Source organism: Vanacampus margaritifer, chromosome 1 (assembly GCF_051991255.1).
Source record: "Vanacampus margaritifer isolate UIUO_Vmar chromosome 1, RoL_Vmar_1.0, whole genome shotgun sequence".
Classification (NCBI taxonomy): domain Eukaryota; kingdom Metazoa; phylum Chordata; class Actinopteri; order Syngnathiformes; family Syngnathidae; genus Vanacampus; species Vanacampus margaritifer.
This window is the reverse complement of record NC_135432.1, coordinates 29381487-29405426: the sequence shown is the minus strand read 5'-3', so window position 1 is coordinate 29405426 and position 23940 is coordinate 29381487. Positions and strand designations below refer to the sequence as shown.

At 38.9% G+C, this 23940-nt stretch overlaps 1 protein-coding gene across 4 annotated transcripts in view; it reads left to right on the top strand.

The window, feature by feature from the left end:
* Window positions 1–15633, top strand: part of LOC144035843 (plexin-A1-like) — a 248625-nt gene extending 232992 nt beyond the window's left edge. For all 4 annotated transcript variants that reach the window (XM_077545873.1, XM_077545896.1, XM_077545888.1 and 1 more), the window contains 9 exons: window positions 1993–2139; window positions 3088–3247; window positions 3869–3972; window positions 4064–4160; window positions 6366–6556; window positions 7668–7837; window positions 8060–8272; window positions 10108–10258; window positions 11210–15633. In XM_077545873.1, coding sequence (XP_077401999.1) covers window positions 1993–2139; window positions 3088–3247; window positions 3869–3972; window positions 4064–4160; window positions 6366–6556; window positions 7668–7837; window positions 8060–8272; window positions 10108–10258; window positions 11210–11305 — 1329 coding nt within the window. In that variant the 3' untranslated portion in view covers window positions 11306–15633. The remainder of the gene's footprint in view (window positions 1–1992; window positions 2140–3087; window positions 3248–3868; window positions 3973–4063; window positions 4161–6365; window positions 6557–7667; window positions 7838–8059; window positions 8273–10107; window positions 10259–11209) is intronic.
* The last annotated feature ends 8307 nt before the right edge of the window (window positions 15634–23940 follow it).

Genomic DNA, 23940 nt, shown 5'->3' with positions numbered 1-23940 from the left:
TGCTCGTAAAATGAATTGTTCGCGAACCCGTCTATTCATGAACAGAGGTTCTACCGTGTTTGTAATAAATCTAGGTCAGAACAGTCAGTGTTTGTTTGTTACACAGAAAAAAGGTACTGTGACCATGAATGACCACAATGTGTCTTGTCCTTTCTTGTCCTTTCTGCATGTTGTTATTCAAAATATTTGATGACTAATGACAAAGTTGTTGAACGATTTCCTACGATTAAAAGAAATTAAGACTCAACCTGGATATTTATATGATAGTAAAGAACAGTTTTCCTCTTTCAGTCCATGCTTTCAGCATCCTACAGTTTTAGCCATAAAAAGCAGGTACTGGTATTATAGTCACTCATTTTTGATAAAAAAAAATCATCTCAGCCTAGTTGCCATGTTTTTCAGTAGAACAAACAAAAACAGTTTCTACACTTATATTATCAGACTTTTAGTTTTAACATTTCATGTTGATGAATGTCCGTGCTCTAACATGTACATATTGGTTATATTAATAATGGTGGGCCGCCAATGAAGAAACATTGTTCCTTATATATAACAATTGATAGCAAGCCTGACTATTTCGTAATGTGGTATTTTACCTTGAAATGATCAAGTTTATAGTTTAATAGCTAACTTAGCCACCTGATCAGTAATGATGATCGTCACTTGATTGCTGTTTATAGTTGTCAGAGGTGGGCACTTCTGTCAATTATCAATTCCTGTCAGTGTTGATGTCCACCTTTCGCCGAGTCCTTCCGCATATGCGGCGAATGCTTTATGACAGTAAGCCTCACAAAAATACACGGAATGAAGACAAACTTAAACCTGATTCTGTCGGTGCTCAGTCCGTGTATTTTTTTTTTAGGCTTTGTAACATTAAGCACTCGCCGATAGGCGGGCACCGTCATTGACAGAAATTGACAGAAGTGCACACCTCTGGTTGTAGTTGTGTTTGGTATACACGAGGTTGCAGTGCATGGTAAAATGTGTTAAGACTTACCACAGATTGTCTAGCTACCCATGTGGACAGAAGTTCATGAATAATAATATACATGATTTTCAAAAGACAGTGATTATATTGTCCTTTTTAAACAAAACATAGCCTACCCATCCCTTGTGAAGTGGACCAAAACATTGATAGAGACACAGTTCCATTTGTTTTGTCCTCACGTTTCCTTTAAAGAAGTGCTGAGTTTGATTGACAGCAAAGTGGAGCACTTTTGGTTCTCATTGCACACGCAGGTTATATGCGGAAAATGGTAATTCCTCGCAGTTTGTTTGGATGTCACAAGCTTTATAAAAAAAAAAAAAAAAAAAAAAAAAAAACCTCATCAGCCATAACTGCACACTAATAAAATGTCAACAAAATTGTGATGTGCACCTTCACAGAATGGTCACACATTTAGACCCACATTAAAATAACAAATCTCACTGTGACATTATTCACAGCCATTAGCATTGTCTTATGACCAATGTCATGCTAATAAACCTTCAACAGGCAGCGTGAAATAGAAAGAGGTTTGATGGAACTTGAAGTCTAGGGGTGGTGACCCCATTGAAGTCACGTGATGCATTCAGAAGAAGGTTTTGTATGCATGTCGATACCTTAAAATAATTGCCTACGTCATTTTTTCAGATTTTTCAGGAAACACAAAATATTGAACCATTTCCATCATGAGGAGATGATTTAGGGGAAAAAATGACAGGCAATTATTTGAAGAGAGTGACGATGTAGAAAATGAAATTCTGAGCTTCTGTGAACAGAACCTCCTAAGCTTGTGCTAAATGATAGCTGATTTTTGTTAAGCCAACAGTGTGGAAGTCAAAGGCCAAACAACTTATGATTCAATTTTAATCATCAATGTATTACATCACTTGCTGAAGGTTGCATCCCTAAGAAACTGTATGTGGGTTTTTTTCCTGACTATTGCTTTTGCAAGTTGAATTATGCTATATATGGACTACTCTCTTTATCTGTGTCCTCCCCTTGACCAGGAGTGTGCAGGCGAGCCTCTTTTCATGCTTCACTGTGCCATCAAGCAACAGATGGAGAAAGGACCGATAGACGCCATCACAGGAGAGGCTCGTTATTCTCTTAGCGAGGACAAGCTCATCAGGCAACAGATTGACTACAAAACGCTGGTCAGTAAACTTAATGTGCCTGTCTACTTTTGGCTCGAAACACCACCAATGCTGTTTCATTGGCGTAAAGGTTAACACAACAACAGTAGAGACATGGCAACAATCATTTCTTTATTTGGTCATTCATTTACAGTGGGGATCATTTGTCTTGTGGAATTTTGAGGTGTCAATGAAAGTCTTTACAGGGGAAGTCAACTCAATGTTTTTTTTTTTTGTTTTTTTTACAATAATATGTTCTATGCAGCTTCAATAGTCTACACATGACATTCTGATTAATATTACATTTGTGGAATATGAGTTATGAAGCAAAATCCAGCCATTTTTATCCATGTCAGGGGGCGGCCATTTTGCCACGTGCTGTCGACTGAAGATAACATCAATGTTGCTCAGGGTTCAGGCAACGACCAATCATATAACAGCTCACCTGTTTTCTGAAGCTAAGCTGTGAATGGTTGTGACCTGAGACCTGAGCAACATTGTTGTCATCTTCAGTCAACAGCAAGTGGCAAAATGGCCGCCCCCTGACATGGATAAAAATGGCTGGATTTTGCTTCATAACTCATATTCCACAAATGTAATATTAATCAGAATGTCATGTGTAGACTAGTGAGGTCACATATAACATATTATTGTCAAGAAATGTTTAAGGCTGACTTCCACTTTAATTCATAAATATTAATTTCACCTTTTTTGTAGAACAAAATACCTTTACTAAGTTTTGTTCACAAACAAACCAAAATAAAATGGGATTTAATGACATTTATCATGAACTCCGAACAGTGTCCTGTCTGGTCCACCAATGTTATCAAATGCTAAATGAAGCGATCTACGGTCACCCCTAGCAACCGCAATAATGCTATCTGTCTCCCACTCATATCCACGTGATTTTGAAGCTGTTATTTGATACATCTTGTGCCTGTTTCCTCCCTCCTTTGTTTCACCTGCCAGACGTTGCACTGTGTCAACCCAGAGAACGAGAACGCCTCTGAGGTGACCGTTAAGTGTCTGAATTGTGACACCGTCACTCAGGTTAAAGAGAAGCTGCTCGATGCCGTCTATAAGGGCAGCCCCTACTCTCTCAGATCCAAGGCTTCGGATATGGACTTGGGTAAGACACAAGAGCAAATTATGCACCTATTAATTATCCGTGATGTGCACTGCTCACTGTTCTTCTCAAAAAGATCCCAAAGGTGAGGCTCCGGATTTGTAATGATATGAAATCCAAGCAAGAAAATAGTTTCCACTCTAAACTAATATCACAGCTTGGCCAAAGTCTGCTGATAATGCTTACTTACACCGAGACACTTTTCCCTTTGGATATAATAATGTAATAATTGCAATATTGCAGCTCTCAGAACCAATATAAACTGTTTATGCTGTATATTATATTTTGCCATTGGCCGCCTTTTATACCGGAAATGTTTAGTTGTCTGTTAATGTACTTTTCCAGTTGTAATGTTAAATTTAAAAAGTAATAATTTATTAAATGTAAAAGGGACCTTTACATTGTTACACCTTCCATGTGCCATTATAACATAATTGGCCCTGAAATGCATCCTACATTTCCTGTAACTGTCTTGTCAAGATCCTCAAACCGGTGCTCATAATGTAGGGAGATATATTTAGGTTAAAAAATATTTTTCACAAAACTCAACATAGAAACTTTGTCCTAAATCTCTATTTTCTTCCATTTCTGTTGCAAAAAAAACATTATCTGCTCCCTCTGAAGAATGGCGTCAAGGTCGAATGGCCCGAATTATTCTGCAGGATGAAGACGTCACAACAAAAATAGACAATGACTGGAAAAGACTCAACACTCTGGCTCACTATCAGGTACACAAGCATGAATACGGTCACAAAAATGCATAAAAGCAGCATTTCACTGAGGAGTAATAACATTTTGTTGGTTCCATTTATTGTTTAGGTTACAGATGGCTCAGTGATCGCACTGGTGCCGAAGCAGAACTCAGCCTATAACATCTCCAACTCATCCACCTTCACCAAGAGCCTCAGCAGATACGGTACTCGCCTTCTTATTGACTTGATCCCCATCTCTCACTCCGACCCATCTCTCTTTGGCTGCCTCTGTTTATGATGGCTGCAATCATAGGCTCCATTCTTCTTTTTCCTCTCAGTCAATGGCAATCCTTTTTATCCAGCGCCATCACCTCAGGCCAAGGCTGTTTAATGGCTATTTCCAAGCAGTCTGTAAATGAGAGGCATAAAAGAAGACACCTCAATACCTAGCTGACAAAGAAGTGAAGGCGAGTGAGGATGAGTGGCAGGCAGTGATGGACAGAAGCTCCACATCAATATGGTGTACAAATTAAATTGTTTAAAAGACAGATAAAGGGAGAGATTAAGTACAGGCGTAAATCCTGATCCGTTATTCCTGTTGACATCGGCAAACGATTTCCGACTGAATTCATATCTTTTGCAATTTTCTGGGGGGGAACAATTCATAGTCCAACAGAGGAAAAATTAAATTTGATTAAAATGGTAAATGGAGACAGTGCACTTATTTAGCACTTTATCTACATCATACGGGTGAGTGCCCACTTACCACTTATTTGAAAACTTAATCTATTGAACTGTAAAGTATAGCAACAGGCAGCCACTAGCGTTCAGTAAGCTGGGCGCTGCTGTTCTAGCTCCTAAAACGTTCTTTAAAATGTTTGACTTTTTAGTTTAAAATGACTTACTTTAACCATAACTCCTCGTTCTGGCCAAAGGTGGAATGACCGAGGTGTTGATACACTGCAGAGGGTTAGGGTTAGTTGATTCAAAGCTCATTAGCTGGCTAACTAACTATTCACATGCACACGCATCCACTTCGGAGGGAAGGGCTTGACAAACCCGCTTGCCCCTACACCACGCATGTGCGCTCCCCTTTTATGTCACACTTATTGAGCTCTCCATTAAGGGATAGTCCATGCAACAGTATTACAAGATTCATTCTGATTCAAGTTCAGAATATTAGGATTTGATACTCGCTTTTCCACACTCACTTGAATCCCTATTGAAATTGCCATCGTTTTGTGCACAGCCCTTGTACCTACATGATCTCTTATATTCCAATATGTTGCTGTGCCATGTATTTTTCCACCTAGTGTAGTACAACTACTAAGTACAAAACTCATCATTGTGCTGTCATATTTGTATCAGGAGCATATTAAATCCATTCAAAGCAGTTTCTGTGGACAGTTGTAATGTAATTGAGAGCTTCACTTTCTGCTGCAATCATATTAACAGACAAGAACGAGAAAAATAGGTCATTATCTATTTTCATAATTTTATCTCATTAGAGGTGAGGTCAATGATGATGTGTGAATAGGGGCAAGGTTGTTTTTCCCTGTCTGCAGACTAACACATCAGAATGACCTCCATTGTAGAAGTATGAACCATTCATGCAAATAATCAAGATCAATATGCCCTATTATTTAGTCTTCTATACAAGAGTTCACATTGAGTCACAATTTAAATAATTTGTTAATGAATAAACAAAAAAACTGTTGATAATATATCTTTACGGGTAGGTGTAATAATGTATATACAGTCAGTGTGTATATATATATATTTATATATATAAAATGTTTGTTTCACTTGTCTTAAGACTTTACTTTATGTTATGTGTGTGTGAGTGGAACTCGTGATGGGTTTGGGTTTAAAGTCTCTGCGCCCTGCTGACAGAAAGAACAACAGACACCACTCCAGCAAGCATCTATCTCTTTTTGAGCCTGGCCCTGCCATTACTCTCAATACCCCCCCCCCACCCACCCCAACCCTCTAACACACATTTCTCTCTCATCTCCAGCATTCCCATTCATCTCTCCCCATCCTTTTTCTCAGATACAGGATCAGCAGCATCCTCTGCAGATCGTCATCTCTCCTCCGTGCACCTCACCTCTCCATTTCCGTCTCCCTCGATATCTTTCTAAACAGAGCAGTCGCAGATACGCATCTCCTTGCTTAGCGCTAACCAACTTTGACACCCTTGCCATGAATAATAAAACACACACAGAGGACAATGAGGGAGGGAGAGTGCCATACTATAAAAAGAATATGAAACGAAACCACTATGCTTTTTGGGTAGAGTTCAAGCTGCCCATCAGGGAATAGTCATCTATTCTCTTTAAAACCTTTATGCATAATGTGGGAAGTAGAAGAACAAACTGGAATGAATGAAAGGTCCCTAATGTCCTTTGTACTTGCATTTGTGGTTCTAGAGAGCATGCTGAGAACAGCCAGTAGTCCCGACAGCCTTCGATCTCGAACGCCCATGATCACCCCTGACCTGGAGAGTGGAACGAAATTGTGGCATCTGGTGAAGAACCATGACCATTCGGACCAAAGGGAGGGCGACCGGGGCAGCAAGATGGTGTCCGAGATCTACCTGACCAGGCTCTTGGCAACAAAAGTAAGAGGCAGCAGAGTAAAGTAGGATTTTTGCAAAGTTCATTTTGTTTTGGTTCTGTTAAAACAAACTCTGCTGCAATTCCTTTGCTCAAGTCTGACTGTGGGATTTAGCCTAGCTGTGGAAAATGGAGGCTTCTGATTTGTAGTATTCCCTGACGTGTAGCTTATTTTGCGTTTATAAAAAAATAACATGGAAGACTGCAGCTTTACTGAAAAGTTACCCAGAGCCAAATCGCTGTGTGCATAAACATTTAGGAAACGCCACTTCACTTGCCTTAGCTGAGCACATGCTTTAGCTTATGGTGTAGGTATGGTATGAGACAATTCCATTTTATGCATCTACTTAGCCCAATTATCCTAGACAATAATTTACTAGTGGTACTGCTCTGAGTTGTTGCTGTGGTTTTGATTCACCATGGATGTGTTGTTTGGGAAGAAATATATCTATACTGTATGTCATTGATCTGTCATCTGCTGCAGTGCAATCACATTGGAAATATCCTATTCATATACGGTTGTCATCCATAAATACAGGATGATCTGAGAATATCCCATTAGGCAAAGTTTTTCATCATACACTGTCATGAAACATTGGGAGCAAATTGGTTACCACAGGAGTAAAAATGGACTCATGTGACTGGAAGCATGCTGTTAAATGCAACCCAAGACGCCGACATTTAAAGGCTTAATGATCAAATTACTTCAATTTTTTAAAAGTAGCATGATCTGCCTCAGCAAGTTAATGGTTGAGGAAACGTCTCTGAAGTCAGCAGGGAGCATAAAACATCTTTTATATCACATCCTCAACATTCCCGTAGCCGGGAAGAATAATTTCTCAATGTCTTCTTGCCTGACTTTGATTGTTCAGATCAAAGCTGGTGCATACTGCCAATTACGATGGCTTACCCGTTACTGTGGCACTCATAAAAACTAACAAAAAGTTGTGCTTGTTATGCTGGTTCAAAAAATTTCATGATATGTGATTTGTTAAGAGACTTGGGATTTGATCATGCATGATGGCAAGCAATAAAACAAACAAAAAAAATGGCTCATCTCATCTTCATGCATTTTGGGTTTTCGTTATCAGAATATTGGCTCTTTTTTCTTCTCAGGGCACATTACAGAAATTTGTGGATGACCTTTTTGAGACCATCTTCAGCACGGCCCACAGAGGCAGCGCCTTGCCGCTGGCCATTAAGTACATGTTTGACTTCCTGGATGAGCAGGCAGACAAACACTCCATCACAGACTACGATGTACGACACACGTGGAAGAGCAACTGGTAAACGTTAACTTTCTTGCAATGTTGTCTCTTATTGTTTTTTTTGTTTTTTTTTACTAGTCCTATTCCTAAGCCAGCATCCATTTTGCATGTTAAGTGAAAGAATGTAGCAGGCATTGAAAATTGATATCAATGTTTTCTCTCTCTCTCTCTCTCTCTCTCTCTCTCTCTCTCTCTCTCTCTCTCTCTCTCTCTCTCTCTCTCTCTCTCGCTTTCTTGCAGCCTCCCTCTGAGGTTTTGGGTGAATGTGATCAAGAACCCCCAATTTGTATTTGACATCCAAAAGAACAGCATCACGGATGCTTGCCTGTCAGTGGTGGCCCAGACCTTCATGGACTCCTGTTCAACATCTGAACACAAACTGGGGAAAGATTCACCTTCCAACAAGCTCCTCTACGCTAAGGACATCCCCAACTACAAGAATTGGGTGGAGAGGTAAATGTTTAGTTGTGTTCAGTCAAAAAGAGTATGAAAGCTGCAATATAAAATCATATGCCACGTGGTGATCAAAATGCAGTTTTAAGTTTTTAGTCAATGGTCGCATGTGAGCTGTTGGATGGGAGAAAGATCCTCCTCAGAGAGCTGGACTTGTTTATGGAAGTGCAAACAGGTAGCTTGAAGTCAGCGTACAATGACTAGAATAAATGCAAAACAATTTTCTGCTTTCTTGCATCTTTTCAAATCAGCATCTTGCATCCCGGCTCATTAATATACAATATGCAAAGGGCAAATTCCTTCAGACTTTTTTTTCTTGATCCTCCTCATCAAGAGGAGATAGAAACGACACAGGTGATGGGAGGATTTGTTGGAACTGTGACATTATTTACTGCTCACTGAAAACAGCCGCTGGTTCACCCTTCATCTTTTATTCAGCACTGAAATGTTACTCAGCTCCAGATAAGTTATGCACCACTGATGCTTGCTGTAGTTGCCTTTCATGGGTGAGTCTATTAATCTCTAAGTAGCTTTTCAAGGCTGCTTCCTCCTTAACTCCAGGCGTGACAGTGGGAAGTATTGTGCTAGTGGTTAAATTATTTGAGCACAACCAAGCCAATCTGCTGATGCCCAGCTAGTATATTAACAGTGTCTCTGGTAATAGTTAGAATTACAGAATTACAAGACCATAAAGCATAAACGCACAGCCAAGGATTGTGGAGATGATACGGGAGAGGGTTAATTGGCTGTGTTTTTACTACTGCAGTTAACCTAATGCATACTGTAGTTGAAACACTGATTCTGCAAACAGGTGCTCTGTATTTATACTCTGTATTTGGTAGTCATTTTATTAATGACATGGGATTTGCTCGAGCTCCAAGAGAAGTGGTATAGAAAATGGATGGATGAATATTCAGCATGTGTTTAATGCAAACCCATTTTGAGGAATTAGCAAGTAGTGCTGAGTCTCGAATATTTAGTAAATTTAATCATATAATAGCTCCAGTATCTTACTACACTACCTTGTAATAAGGTTCATAGAATGTTTGCTAGATTAGTAAAAAGTGGTGTCCAATGCATGGCTCGGGGGCCATTTGTGGCCCACTAACCATTTTTTAGTGTCTTGTGGCATAAAAGAAAATACAATTTCACTCGAACTCCAATGCTATTGGGTGTGGACGTTAGGGTTGCGACACCCAAATCCACCATGGGTGTGTTTTATTTTTTGTAATTTTTTGTGTACTCGTTTATAATACGCCCCTTTGATTCTGGATGTGTGTGTGTTGTGTTTTTTGTTTTTGTTTTTGAATTTATATATATATGTTATTCTCAAAAAATGATGTGATTGCCAAGTAAAAACAGATTTAATGACTGTCGTCTTAAAACTCAATTTTCTTGTTTTGGTCCTCAACATGGAGATTTGTTCAGGGCAGGGGCGGATTTACTCCAGTGGGACAAATCCAAAACTATATCCATTATCACCTTTAATGAAAAGGTGCGATGCAATTTTTCAAAAATTATTACAACATAATCGTTTGATGGATTGGTTTTAGCGTTTAATAAAGTCAGTGGATGTCATATTTCTCTTGCATCCAACAATTTTTTGCATTCAGCTCTTCTTTTTTTTTGGACACCCAAATGTATGGGAAAGGTTTGGCCAAATTTGGCTTATAGTGAAGAAAAGTTATTCTCTATTGATCTCATTATGCTGCACCTAGTAATCAGAATCACATTTTGACAACCTAAAAATGATCAAACTAATTTTATTCTTGTTCCTCTCTTATCTGTTGAGCAAAACAAATACAGTTACTGACTGTGCTGATTGTATCCTCCAGGTACTACTCCGATATCTCCCGTATGCCAGCCATCAGCGATCAGGACATGAGTGCCTACCTAGCAGAGCAATCCCGCCTGCACCTCAGCCAGTTCAACAGCATGTCTGCACTACACGAGATCTACTCTTACATCATCAAATACAAAGACGAGGTGAGGTTCCACTGTTTATTTGGATTAACATTCAAATACATGGGCAAATACTGTAGCCTTCATCGCATCACAATTACTGTTAAAACAACACTTTATTAAAGAGTCCACATTTATCAGGTGAAATGAGCAAGGTTACATTTGATAGTACTGTCAAGATTGCCCCAAAAATGTCATGCTATTTTATGTTCCATGTTTTGTTTTGTTTTATTTATTGAATGTTGCGTTTTAATGTCTCATGTCCTCTTCTGATTATCACTGTGTCGTTATTTCCTCTCCCATGAGTCACTGCAGCTTAAGCACTCGACTTTTACTCGCCTCCTGTGGCTCGTGACGGACAGCTATATGTATTCTCATCAACCTTACCACCCCCACCCCCCACACACACACACTTTATCACAGTTTTATGATGAAAAATGAGAAGTTGCAACATCCTCTTTATCTCCTTCCTTCCTCTCCATCCCTCTATTAAAGCTGTATTACTGTAGTTGTGTTGGCTGCTTGCAGCTGGCTCCATTCAAACCATTTGCTCCCCTTCATTATGGTCTATTATCAAGACATAGGTAGCTGCAAAAGCTCCAGTTAAGATGTGTTTAAGAGCACGCCCACACAACAACATGAATGTAGATGCGGAAGGATACATATGCATCCCAAATCACCCTTATTCATTACACAAGATGTTAGATCATTAGCAGGAAGCCTAAAATTAGCATTAGCTTTTTTCATGTCAGGGTTAAGAAAGTTCGGCATATTTTTGGGGCAAGTAGTGTTTCTATATGGAGAAAAAGTAGTGGGGCAACAGTATAAAAAATATATAGAGAGTAAGTGACCTTTTCTTATGACTGCCCCATCTTCTGAGTCTTGTTGGGTAAAACTACACTTTTCTGTTTTCTGAATGTAACAACGTGATGAATGACGCTAAAAAATGTGTCTCTCTTCATGTTCTGGGTGCAGATCCTGTCAGCGTTACAGAAAGACGAGCAGTCACGAAGGCAGCGGCTACGTGGCAAGTTGGAGCAGGTGATTGACACCATGGCATTGGCTAGCTGAGGGTTGAACCGGCCACTCGGCTTGGATCGCCGGGCAAGAAGCCTTCCCGTAGACAGCGTTGCGCTCCCGGACATGTGAAATCTGAGCTTGTCACCGTTTTGAGCAACAAAAGACAGGCAAAGGAAATTACAAGGTCAATGAAGAGACAGCAAAGGCTGGAATTAATTGATGACTGATTTTTTTTTAACTGAGCTGCAAACCAAGCCTGGAACAACCAAATTGAGCAGATACTCGCAGAGGGCAGTGGTTGACTTCTACGGACACAATCAGGACCACGGCCGAGGTGCAAATTCAACAGGCTTAAACTGTAAGAAAAAAGAAACCAGGATACTTGTTCCCAATTTGGGATTTTTTCATTTCCTGTTGCCATTTTCCAGTGGGAGCTCCTGCAGATGCAGTGTGACTCCTCATCAGGGTGGACACTAAGGAGGAAAAACTTTTGCTGTGGGAAAATTCCTCCTCTGGCACTGATAAAAACTCCATACTTACCGACAAGGAGTCATAGTCCAACTGTTTTATGTTTAAGTTTTCAAAACCCAGCTTTTGGTTCATTGTCGCATTTGATTCCATCTCCACCAAACTGCCTCTTCTCCTTAGTGCTGTGCCACTCGTGTTTCTGCTGAATTTGCACAACAAAGCTAAATCAAAAGAGAGCAAAGGATATATGAACACATTTATAGCTATATAAATACAGAACTTGTTGTTTGAATTGACAGAGATGTTTTGCATTTAATGTACAAATAATAGGTTTGGCAGGATTTGATATTTCAAAGTAGAAAATGTGAGAAAAAAAAGGAAAAGTCGATATGTGCCATGTTTTTCTTTGAATGTTGTTTAGTGCAAAGAGACTTCTTTTCTTTAGATAAAATGTGTTATGAAATGTCATGATAGTGAGACTTATAAAAAAAAATAGGTACATGGCAAAATAATTATATAAATTGCAGAAATGTTTTCTATTTCATGAGGTTTCCATCCAAAAGTCAAACGTCTGGTATTTTCAACCAACCCAGGAGAATCTAATTTGTCTTACACACGGATCCTGCAAAATAGTTAACTCGCATCTGATACAGGAGTAAGCTGGATTTGCTTTATACATAGAACATAGCAAAGCTGGGATACTACACATCATCATCCCATGTTAACACAATAAGATGCATCTGATGTAATGGGTAATATAGCTCGGATATTGACGAATGCTTTCAATACAACAGCAGTGGGAGAAGTTTGAAATTGTTGTCATCCCACATTCTCCATTTACACAGGAATCTGTTACCGCTTCCCAAATTAGAATATTGGCAAAACAGCATTTTGTGTCCAAAAGGTTGGATAAAAGTCGGCTCATGATGTGAATGACGGAATCCTTGCCGTTTTGGCCACACTCTCAAAAGGTTCTCTGGCACGTTTTAGTTTAGTTCTTTATAGTAGGGGAGACCGGGGCTAGTTGTATCACAAGTAAGTTGTCACATTGAATTTTTTTTCTCCACCAGAGAGCACAACAAAAAAGTGGAATACTAGTTTTCTTTGTATAAATGGTCAGGGGATGTGTGCTGTCGAAGAAGAGAATAGCACATTGTGAGCTGACATGAGTTGTCTGTTTTGCACAACCCAAAGTAAAAAATTTCAACTTCATATATTTTGAAACAGCCGTTGTACATAGACAAATTCTGGAAGCAAATCATGTGGACTCGTTAGAGGAGAGATTCAGGCATCTTGCCTCAGTCACTGCTCTGTTTTAAGATAACTTTAAACTAGAGCAAGTATTAGCCAACATGGAAGTTTGGGGCAACTTGTTTCAGTCATTTTGGGGTTTGTTGTCCCATATGCAAAGAACGGGCCAATGAAAAAAACATCCCAGAATTGTTCTTCAGAAGATGAGTCTGAAGAGTGAGAAAATTAGTTTGCCAGGTTTTGTTTCATTGTTTAAAAATCGATTTTCCAGTTGTTGGAACTACTGTACACTATGCCCACATTTCAGGACTTGTTTAAGTTTCATGATGAACCATCCATCCATTAACCGAAATGTTTTATTTAATTTTTTATTTCAATTTAATATAACATTTCCAGTTTAAGGGAAGCAAAACAGGCATTTGAGACTGAGAGCTATGACCTACATGCCAGCAGTTCCTAAGGACTGAATCTATTTCATAATATTTTGTGTTAAGTTTGCTCAATGACCATGGAAAATTTTCAGGATCAATGATAAACAATTTCTCTGGCTATAAAAACAAACAAAAACAGGAGAACAAGGATAATTTTGTCCTTGTTTTATTAGTTGCAAAATACAATGTGACAACCCATTTGGTGGGGCAACACGTCACATGTCCACTCCCTCTATTTGATGGCTTATAACTGCACTGACACAAAGTATGAACATAACATGAATATAAAAAATATACCCAAGACTTTGATCTTTCATGTGGTATAGATTTTGTTTATACTGTATATGAAGTATTGATTCCAAGAAATATATAAAAGTATAAAAAGTGATACAACTAGCCCCGGTCTCCCCTATGCCTTTTATTGTGTTTCCCTTGTAAAGGGTCCAACAAACCGTCTGGAAATTAAGCTGACAAGTATTTAGTGCCTGGATTTATGTATTTTTTGTTCAATTAACTGCTTGTGTACAGTTGTAAACAAGCCCTGCATAGGAAACACAATCCCACATACAATCAAGGTTTACCTGATCTAAAGAACTGTACTGTGTCGAAATGAACTAAACCATACCGCTTAGTAGAAACGTGGCTTACAGACCTCCCCATTCATCCGTAATATTAGACAAAGTGTCATTGAATAACAGACTTAGAGAACGATATAATTGTTTGACTTCTATTCCATTCTGCAGTCAAAACTGCAAACGCTATGATTCCATTCTTTAAATGTGAATGTGCTTTGTACTTTATAAATTGTCTTTGATTTTTTTGATTTTGTTCAAACATACTGAAGGCCTTTCTCTTGCTTGATTTTGTGGTTTTATGAGGGTTAAAAAGAAATTTGTTTTCTATTTCACAATGATCTGCTTGAGGCCTCTTCTCTGTAGAATTTAGTGGGATTTAATGACTAGAAAAATGTTACTTTTGAAAGCCCATGTCACTTAGAAAATAGCTTTTATCGAAATCTAGTGTTTATGGAGCAGCTTGTTTTTCATGATGCTCATGTTCCAATGAAAATTGTCCAGATGAAACGTTATCATCTTTTGTCCTACTAAATTTTACCGAGAACCCATTGATCTTGATATGGTGGGAAAAATGTTTGCAAAAATGATGAAAGGGTATTCATTTATATGAAGCGGGCCAATGTAAATCCTATGATTGTTTCGCTAAACAGAGCACAAGACCAGACTGCATCAACAACCATGTGCGATGAATTTTTGAACTAATGGAGAAATCCTAAGAATGTTGAACTTGATCAAAGGCACAGTTCTTAAAATGACTTTGAAGAAATGAGAAACGCTGCAATGGATTTTTGTTCTTATTTCACAGTGCTTCTCTGCGTATGTTTTCTTCTATCACAGTGGCAAAGAAAAAAAGAGGCTCTAAACAAAAAAAAAAAGTTTGCGAATGTATCAGGAACCTTGAGCAAAAAAATGTTTGGAGATGTATCATGAACCACAGGACTAGTCTACAAAACATGTCAGTTCTTGTTCAACCTTTATTTTAGTTGAAGTATTAGTGTTATTTATCTCCTGTCAAAACCAAGACTGTCAGAAACTAGATAGAGGTAGAAGAGATAAAACTGGGACTTTTCTATCAAAAGTCTCTTTCTGCAAAAGTGCATTATTAGCAGATAGCTGCCTTGGATTTACATCAGTATACGTGACAGCACAGATTTTTCATTAACACACATTGACACATTGGTTACAGAAAACACAATAACAAGATTCCACTTTGGGCTTTTCCAATCATCCTGTGTTCTAAAATTAGGCTGGTCAGAAATGTTTGTCCTTAATAATAGCTGTTGTGTTTTTAACATGAAATTACTTAAGAGATGATGAAAAAAAAAGCTAAATTAATCAGGATAACCTTTCCATCCGTGCGCTTTTCTCATCCTCCGTTCAACACACTAACGTAATTTAATCCACAAAAGTTGAATTGAGGCAGCTGAACTGTGAACTGGAATATTATGAATGGTATTTCAGAAAAAGAGACATTCCCTTGAGGAGATTAATGTCCAAATTCTGGACAGAGAGGACCTTAATTTGGCTTGTGTTCCAAGCACAGTGTATTTGTTTGGATGGTGATGACAGTCAGCTACATAAATGGTCTGACCAACCAGTTAATTTGACAAAGAAAAGGAAGCCATGCAGTAAATAAAGGACAACAATGAAGGGAGTCCAGCATTTTGTGTTCTTTTCTTCCAGGATGATCCAGTGGTAAGCACATCCACCTCACAGTTCTCAGGTTGGAGGTTCAAAGCCAGGCTTTGGTCTTCCTGTGTAGAATTTGTATGTTCCCCTCATGCTTGGTGTGTTTCCCCCTCCACCCCATACACTCCGATTTCCTTATTTTCCAAAAACATGCTATATTTTTGGGACCATCATGCTTTCTGATACCGGACTTAACTAAGTTGAATTCTTAGCGCCTCTATAACCTTTACACATCCTTTGTTTAGAGATATTTGGCAACCCTCTAGAGGTATAGTTTGCCTACATAGTTTTGATACAAGTGCAACAATAGCCTGTTAATGTAAAAAATGTAAAACTACGTCCAACACCTCTAGACAGTTAACTAATTTTCCCTTCATCGATGGTGTTAAATCCGAATACGACAGGCTAGCTAAGCTATCTATTTCCGTGGTCAAGCTTTATCTATCTTTAGGTTGTGGGTTCGATCCTCACTCCTGGTGACCATGTAGAAGTGTCCTTGAGCAAGAAACTGAACCACGGTTTGCTTTCAGTGAACCTGGCAGCACCCTCCATGGCAGCAGTCGACCACTGGCGTGTGAATGTGAGGCATTGTAAAGCGCTTTGGGCCCCATGTGGTGTAGTTAAAGTACTATATAAAAAGCAGTCCATTTATCTACAATTTGTTTAAGTCCTGTCACTTTAAGAATAACAAAATGCTCAGAAATAAATAGGGTTTTAATATTTTATAAAGTGCAATACCTTTTCAGGAGTTTTCCACTCAATAAGCTGCTCTTTCACACCAGTGAAAATACCATATTTTGTCATATTATGCAGATTTATTATATGTAAATAGACATTCATCAAGGAGAGATTAAACGTGTTTTGCTAAATATTTACTCGTCCGGATGTTTTTTTATCTCCACCCTCCACCACCCTTACGCCCCTGCTGTGCACTTCCTTTAGAAGTTGGGGCTTCTTTTTTTTTTAGAAGCTATGAAAAAAGTTTAAGGTTTATCTCAAGTGCATTTCCTTCCCAAAACAGCACACAATGTGAGACTTTTACCATGTGCGCTAATATATTTTGGCACAGGAAGATACTGCTTACGCTTGATTCCTCGCCTGTTTTGCCCACAGTGATGCCAATGTGGTCACCGAAAAAGATTAGACCGAAGATGATAACACTTTGATGTCCACACTCTGCTGTTAAAAATCCCTCCCTGCAGTGTGTATTTAGCTCAGTTTTACGAATAGAGTTCCTCAGTTTGGTGTCAGTTTAGGTTACATTACTGTCTATGTGCAAATAAGTCACACATAAAAAGTGTGCTATGGGGTAGTAATGATGACGCAATGTGAAAACCAGGTTTACATTTGTGCATAGTTTTAAGGCTAATAAAAAAATATGCAAAACACAAGTAACTCAAATCAGTATTTTATTTGATACTTAGATGACTGAAGGCAAATGTCAAATCAATAGATGTTCCGTTCCATCCCCAAAACTAAGTTATACATCCGTTTATTTTAGTTCACTTTCATTGTTGTTGCTGTTTTGTATTTATATTTCTTGCTGATCTCTCTTTTTCAAATGAAAAAGCATTTGGTCTTACTTTTACATTTCATATGTTATAAAAAAACCCAATTATAAAACTATCCATACAGTTAATCAATTAATCACCAGGTGCATCATTTCCATGAACAAAACGGCAGCGACCTGTCGAATGCTGCGTGGAAGCAAACTCAAGTTTTCGTAAGTTTGCAGACATATGCAGTTTGTCGCAGTTAGAAACATTGTGGAGTGGACACATCCATCTTGAATCGCCGCTAATCATTCCGTTAAAAATCAACACCTGCATAAGAGGTGCATTGACTTGGTGGAAGAAGAAAGTCCATGTAGGAGCTTAAAGTGCATAAAAGCACATTTATAAGGAACCCTCAAGCAGACCTGAAGTGTGAACATTCATCACATTCAAATGAAGTCGCATTCCCCTCAGAGGCCGTCCATTACCAGTTGGAAAATGTAACATTCAAACGTCCTCAACCTCCTGGAAACAACTTGATTTGACAGGCAAGCCATCAATCAAAATTAAAAATCCCATTATGAAAATATTAAGGGGAGAGTAGGAGAGATTCAGACCTCCGGAGAGAATCTGACCTGGATATCACAGACACCTTGTCTGCGTTCTGAATAAAACTGACCTGTCTTCATAATCCTCTATACTTGTTCTTAAGAACCAGTTTAGATTTACAGTTTGCCATCTTTTATATTTTTTTCTGCAAAGTTTCTAGGAGATACTACATGCAATTAGTTTTTACTGTCTTTTTTTTTCTCAAAATGGTCTAACCTGTCACGGGTGATGTGAAAGAGAAGAGCGAGAATGATCAGTAGGCTGACTCAATGAACTTTGAGTGAAGATGTTAGCATGTTAGCATTGCATCGATCACTTTACAAATTCAATATATACTCCTTAGGTCAACTGTGAGATCTTTTGCATTGCAAAGAACCTTCACACCTCTATTTTCATGAAGGGTGTAACGCTTGCAACAGGTGTTGGCACGCACTGATCATCTCGACACTGACAGCCATGTGGGTGTCCAAAACATCTACACCAGGGATAAGGAACCCTGGTCCTCGAGAGCCACTGTCCTGCCTGTTTTCCATGTCTCTCTCCTCAAACACAGCTGACTCAACTGATCAGCTAATCAGCAAGCTCTGTAGAAGCCTGATAACGATCTTGTTCATCAATCAGGTGTGTTGATGGTGGGAGACATGGAAAACAGGCAGGACAGCGGCTCCTGAGGACCAGGGTTCCCTACCCCTGATCTACACCATGAAATGCTGTCATGGTAACGAAATGGCCACTTGTTGCCCCTGATTTCATAGCTGCGCTACCCACTGGGGATGATTAATAATAATATATAATAATTATAATGATAATAATAAATAATCCATTCAAAAATGAGGATTTGATTCTGGCTGTTCTCACATTTATGAATGAAACGAATCTGCCTGCATGCCCGTGCAGCTTAGTATCTTTCTGCCAGCACGACGATCAATTTCGCCAAAATAGCTAGAGATCGGCAGTCATCCGCCAGGCTCATCTCCATTGACACTCCCTCTCGTGCGGCGGCAAGCTCTGCTTGGCAGAGACCAGTCTGTCAAATCTGCAAAAGCGTAGCAAGCAATTGCACTCACACGCACTCAAATCAGGATCCGCCAGCATTTGTGCATTGCCTCAGATGTGCTGTCTTTGAAAAACAGCAGGTTTTCAAAAAAATACCCAAGGGAAATCTTTTGTTCCTTTGTCCTCTGAGGCTTGGCTATATAAAGCAAAAAAAGACAAATAAGAAACAAAAATAACATACAAATAAATTTCAATTATGAAAAGAAGTGGAATGAAGTAAAAAGTTATTTCCTCCAAACCCCATTTCGACTGGACACAAGATAGCAAAACCAGCCAGGCACGAAAGGTGTTTGTGCGAGCCAGTAAATTTCAGAGATCTTTATCACCTTATAAAAAAAGACCCTAGATATAACCTTTAGCACATCTTTGCGCCCTTTTCTCCTTGAAGTCTTCCCCAAACTATTCTATGCTTTAAGTCAGGTTTTTAGAAGCTTTCTTCCTTCTGAGTGGCCAGATGATGGACATACTGCTATGTACACATGAAATTGAACGTATTAAGCATTTTACTCACTGTTTTGCCTTATAGTGACCATCCATCATTATATACCCGCTGTTGCCATTCTTCCTCTTCATTTAAAAGACTTTTTACTTATTCTTCGTCTGCTAGTAGCAAGCGCAGCAGCTTTACACCGTCTCCAATCACCTGGAGATGTGGCTGGCCCTTCAAATATCTCAAGGCATCAGATTACCCCGTTCATCTTGCGCTTGTTGTGAAAAATCACTCTCCCTCTCTTTTATTTTCCTCTTCTCTTTTCTGCGCCTGAGGGCTTTTCTGGCAGTTCAATCAACCTGATCGCGCTCAACACAAACACTCGCTCTGTCCTCATGCAGCTACGCCCCGACTTAGAATAAACGACAAAGTCAGACTGGATTTGGCTCCGGTGCTGCAAGCTCTCAGCTGGAGATTAAACTGTGCTAAGATTCCCTCTGTTCCTCCAGAGGCAAGGAGAGGATGACATGTGGAAGAGGAGTGAAAAGATGAGAGATAATGAGAGATGGGATGGAGAGGCTGTCAGTGAGAGAAGCCAAACGCAGGAAAGCAAGTTGGCCATTGGCCGAGATCTTGCTCATCCTGTCTTCACGCAGCCTCAATAAATGATGACCAGCAGGGGAAATAAGATGGCACTCACTTTCAGCCTGCCTGTTTCCTCAGCGTCAGCTGCATCAGGTGCTCAATTGCCACTGATAAAAACTGCTGGTGTCCAGGAGGCCTGAAGTTGAACAATTGTCATTTACAACACATGCATATGAAATTGAAAATAATCTTTTATATAAATAAAACTTATTTTGGTTCTTTAAGACCTGGGATTTTTTTTGTTAAATGTATGTTGTGTTTGTTAAATAGCTATCTTGTAGCTGGAAATTATTCTTTAGTGTACCATAAATTGGCCCAGGAGCCATTTTTGGCCCACTGTCAATTTTGAGCTGCCACAGCATATACTAAAATTGAAAAGTGACATGACCTGTATTGTTTGCCTGGATTGTACTACGAAATGTGACTCGGTGGCAAGGCAGGAGAAGAGCAAAAGACGAAAAAAAAATTCCATATGAAATTAAAATAGTAACATTTCTATCTATAACACAACTCCACTTTATTATAAAGCACTTAAAAAATAACCATTGTTGCATACAAAATGTCATCCGGTATTTTGAGAAAAAAGCTTGACGAACAAAAACAAGGACAGTTACAACAATAAATCAAATCAAATCAAACCAGTTAACATCATAAAACACTAAAACAATACAGTCTGAGGTCTAGTAGAATATAATGTTGTGTCGCGTCAGTTTGACTTTCGACTTGAAAGTACCTCTGCAGTGGAACTGCTCTCAGCACAATCAATGTAGGCTGCCCTGTGGGATGTCAAGCAGCTCTTCAGCAATTATGGTTCAGTAACGTTCTTAAAGCACTGAGACATCAATGTGTTGCATATTGCTAAAATCTAACAAAAGGTTGGACAGGCTTTTACAACTCTTTCACAAAGCATGTAACTGTTGCCTGGCAACCACAATAGCTGCAGTTGACAGTGGTGCTTTTTTGAGAATACTCTCACACTGTTAGTATTTTTGCCATTAACTGGTTGATTCAGATGACTACCTACATTTTAATTTGTGTCCCACTGGCTCTAGCAGGACTAGTGGTTTGCACGCCTGCTTCACTGTTGTGAGGTTTGTGGTCCCAAGCACTCTTGGCCTTTTACTTTCCTGTGTGGAGTTTGGATGTTCTCTGCATGCTTGCCTGGGTTTTCACCAGGTATTCTGTTTTCTCACACTTTTTTTCACTTGAAAACTCTAAATTGTCCATAGCCGTGAATGAAAGTGTAAATGGCCCATAGCCTCTATGATAGAGTTGCCATCGGTCCTATTTTTCCCAGAATTGTTCTCTTTTTTTTGGAAGCAGGGAAAAATAAAAATCTATCCCGGGACACAATTTGTCCCAGAAAAATGCCAAAAGATAATTTGATTTCCTTCTGTCATGTTTGTGCTCTCAGATTGTATCCTTTGTGTTGCAACTGCCTGATATAATCCTTTGGAAAGGCAGGTGGTCAAAGTAAAAAAAAAAAAAAAAAAAGGGCATATGTTAATGTGCCTGTCCTGCACTGTCCACTCACTTGTTCGAACTTCGAACCCATGCCATCGAGCCGCTGTGCGTAGGGCAGGGAGCTGGGGGGGGGATGAAAAATTGGTAGAGGGTGTCTGTATGTACGTGCGTGCATGTGAAAAAAAATCCATTGTAAAATTCTTAATTGAAATAATGGCTAAACAATAAGTCACATATGACGAAACCTATCACATATGCCTAATACCATAACCCACAAAAAACCTGTTTGTGCATGAATAATCAATTATGAACAACAAATTTACATGAATAAAAATGATTTTAAAGCAGTGCTATTGTGATTTTTAAAAGCAAATGCAGTTTACTATTTGTCTGTGTAGATTGTCAATCTTTAGTTATTGCAACTGTACTCAACCATTAACTGCCACATCTAGGCAAGCTAGATTGTTTTTGAGAAAACGCTGTGATTATATTGTATTTGGTTCTTCATTGTCCCACTAATTTCTGAAAACACTGCTACCTGTTTCTTAGGACCTCACTCTGACCGCAAACCCCACCAATGTAAATAAAAAAAACACACACAAAACGAGCTGTTGGTTATATTAAAAACAAAAATCATGTAGCAATTTCCACAGATACTATAAAGTACATTTCAAATCAGCTCTTATTGAGCACATGCCACAAGACTTAATTAGCCTAAGAGAAAAAAAGTTACAAACATCTACTGAAAGTGTTCCTTCTATTTTTCACATTGAGCAGACGTCTAATTTTTTACAGACTCGTGCTGTTCACAATAGTAGCGCCAGAGCTGCGTGCTCCTAGCGCTTGTCAGCCGTGTGAAAGTACAAGAAAACATGTAACTATAGTGTTTACATGATTAGCAGATAGCGTCAATTCTATGTCTGCCTTGTAAGATTTGTCTGCCTTGTTGAGTTGGAGATCTGACTTCAGGAAGAGGGTTGATTCAAATTCTGACTCAGAGGTACAAATTCCGACAATTTCTGTGTACCTTAAACGCATCAGTGAGTTGTAGCAGATGGGGGAGAGGAACATTAGCTTTACCGGAGATTTTTTGCATTGGCGAAAGTGGACGGGAAGGATCGTGGTCTTTATGAAACTGAGGGGAGCGCGTCCTCTGTGCACGCTATGACCTTGGCTTTTGTTTACTGTGAGTGAGACGGAGCGACCAACTTACCCACGGCAGGTGCAGCGGCGAGCGATCTGGCTTCGAATGTCTTCGAATAAGAGTGTGTCTAGATGAAGTATGACGTAATCTTCAAGGATCTTCAAGATATCGTAATAATAATTTAATTTATGGGAAGTATTTTGGTGATTGTTTGTTTTGAAAGGCAATAAAATGACTTTCACATACACACCACAAAAACAAAAAGGAAAAAGGGGCACTTTGGGCATCAGTGCCAAAAGGGCATGTGCCCGGGCACCCATGCGTTTTTGGGATCTAACTCCTGAACATAGCACCTTCATTCTGTAGTGTAAAAATGTCCACTGTACTACTGTGGAATGCTTTGTCACCAAGCATGCGGCCGGCGACACATTTCCGTAGGTGCGCTTTGGATTACCGGAATTCTGGTACCGTGCTATCTGACAAATTGCCTGAACGGTGTCTGAAAGCTAAGACCTTGCTCTTTACAGAAAAAGTACTGTCATTAAGGTAAATTTCAGTCCTGCCTCTCACGGAAGCCGGGGAAAGAGTAAGGAGAAAAACAGCAAGATTTTCAGACATTTCTACATTGATTTAAATGAAGGTATGAACATCGACACTTGTATTACATGGTGGCTTTTTATAGAACTATTCACCAAGTCTGTGACTTTGTTTGTATTTTTATGTATATGTTTTGGGGAGTGTATGCCTTGTTTGTACTTTACACAGTGTGTGAATAGCTGAATATTCCACTAAGTTCAGTTTATTTTGTGATGAGGGACATTACATTGCATTACAGGCCGAGACCTGCAGCTATGGAGGACCAAAAATGGACCAAATATAAATAAATAAATAAATAAATAAATAAATAAATAAATACATAAATAAAAGTGAAAATAAAAACGGATATGAAATATATTTCAAAATTGGAATGCAAAAAATTAATATAAATGGAAATAAAAACAACATACTGTGTGTATATATATATATATATATATATATATATATATACATACACACACACACACACACACACTGTTCAACATTTAATGTCAGGAGGATGTCTTCAACATTTTTTGATCAACTGCACACTCTCATCATGAAAAAATGACCCCAGTATATGACAGGAACAAATATTCAGACTGTCATATGCAAACATTTATTAAATGCTTTACTTTTAAAGCATGTAGTTATGTTTATTGCTCAACCGTTGCTACCTTTAACATAACCGCTTTCAAGCTAAAGAATCAACTGCGGTCAAAATTAATAATTAATAATTTTTTGTAATTAGGTTGGTCATGTCCCTTTTTCACAAATCCAAGGTGGTAACATTTGAACTCTTGCGGCTAAAGCCATCTTACGTTGCCACTATTATTGACAACTTCTGTTTGGTTT